The sequence below is a fragment of the Lycium ferocissimum genome, chromosome 12 (assembly GCF_029784015.1).
Source record: "Lycium ferocissimum isolate CSIRO_LF1 chromosome 12, AGI_CSIRO_Lferr_CH_V1, whole genome shotgun sequence".
In the NCBI taxonomy this organism is placed as follows: Eukaryota; Viridiplantae; Streptophyta; class Magnoliopsida; order Solanales; family Solanaceae; genus Lycium; species Lycium ferocissimum.
Genome location: NC_081353.1, coordinates 39,711,229 through 39,713,012, shown reverse-complemented (window position 1 = coordinate 39,713,012; position 1,784 = coordinate 39,711,229). Strand labels below are relative to the sequence as shown.

General features: G+C 40.3%; 1 protein-coding gene across 1 annotated transcript; it reads left to right on the top strand.

Annotated features, from left to right (window-relative positions):
* The first annotated feature begins 216 nt into the window (after positions 1-216).
* Positions 217-1,319, top strand: LOC132039306 (uncharacterized). The gene is made up of 3 exons (XM_059429813.1): positions 217-298; positions 412-792; positions 895-1,319. The coding sequence occupies exons 1-3, from the start codon at positions 217-219 to the stop codon at positions 1,317-1,319; spliced, it is 888 nt and encodes a 295-aa protein (XP_059285796.1).
* The last annotated feature ends 465 nt before the right edge of the window (positions 1,320-1,784 follow it).

The window sequence follows — 1,784 nt, the reverse complement described above, 5'->3', positions numbered from 1 at the left end:
ATATCTATAGGGAGATTTTTTTATGATACAGGAATTGACTTTGATGCTATCAAATCACCTAGCTTCCAAAGGATGGTAAAACCCACCCTTAATCGCCCTGGGGAGATGATACAATTTCCCTAGCTGTCAGGAATTGGAAGGGTGGATCCTCGAGGATGCTTAACAGCTCATAGATCGTAGTTTTGCTGTTCAAGATACTCAATATAACCGTCGGAAATGACTCAAGATAAAATAGATGTTCGTCAACATGGTGTGGTGGTTGATCAAATGAAGTCAGAAGTCAAGTGCAACTATTGTGGTAAAGTTAACGGTTTTAATCGGTGAAATACCAGGTGGCATTCGTGGAGATGTAACTCCTTGCTTGGAGGCTCCTATACTTGTAAAATCTTGAGCTACTTGATAAGAAAAAAGGAAATTTAATAAAGGAAGTTGAGCAACTTCACCACCCAAATCTTCCTTTGAAGTGGAACTGGTGTCCCCGAGAAAGTGATGGTGAACGAAATGGAAATAAAAAGCAAAATGGAGTGAATTCAAAAGCGGCTGTTAGTTGTGTTGTCGATTCATCCTCACGAGGAATCGAAATCTATAGGAAGATTTTTTATGAAGCGAGAAATGACTTTAATGTGATCAGATCACCTATCTTCCAAAGGGTGATAAAAGCCACCCTTAGTCGTTCTGAGGAGTCGATAAAATTTCCTAGTTGTCAGGAATTGAAAGGGTGGATCCTCCAGGATGCAGTAAAGGAGATGCAACAATATGTAACGGAGATGAAAAATTCATGGGCAAACACAGGTTGCAACGTCTTGCTAGATGGATGGGTAGATTCATAAGGTCGAAATCTGATTAATATCTTAGTGTACTGCTCGAGGGGCACTATTTATCTTCGATCATCAGATATTTCATCTTTCAATGGCAATGTTGATGCAATGCTATTATTATTTGAGGAAGTTGTTGAGATAGCCGGAGTTGAAAATGTGGTGCAAATAGTTGCATACTCGACATCTCCGTGCATGATGGAAGCAGGCAAGAAACTAATGGAAAATAATGCAAGCTGTTTTGGACGAAAGAGATGCTTCTCAATGCATGGAACTTATGTTACAGAAATTCACAAAGATAGAACCGATACAAGAAATTTGGAGAAGGCAAAAACGCTCACACAATTTATTAATAGCCATGCCACTGTCCTAAAGCTTCTTAGAGATGCTTGTCCGGATGAGCTAGTAAAGCCTTCAAAGATAAAGTCAATCGTGCCCTTTTTTGACTCTGGAGAACATTGTATCACAGAAAGAACACTTAGTTACGATGTTTCAGTCTTCTAATTGGCGTACCTTAATCTTAGCTTCTACGAGTGAGGGTAAAAGAATGTCGGAAACAGTTGAAGATCAGTCCTTTTGGACCAGGGCTTTGAAGGCTGTGAAAGCTGATAGACTATGTAATAGTACACGTAAATATTGTAAATATTTCCTTCCTTATGTATTGTAATCAGGTCCTGTAATGTAGCCTAGTATCATTCTAATAGGGGATACCTACTTTGTATATAATAACTTTGATACATCAATACAAGGCACGGATTGATTTCCTACGCGGTATCGTACCAGGTTTCTCTCCAAACCTCCTAGTCCGTCTCTCTCTCTCTCTTAACCCCAAACCTAGCCGTCCCCTTTCCTCCTCCCTCTTCTCCCTTGATAGGCCGCCTTAAAAATTTCCATTCGCTGGCCTCACCCGAATGTGAAATCTTTAATCCCAATCCCTCTTTTTTGGGCGGATGATGTTTGCCGGGGGAA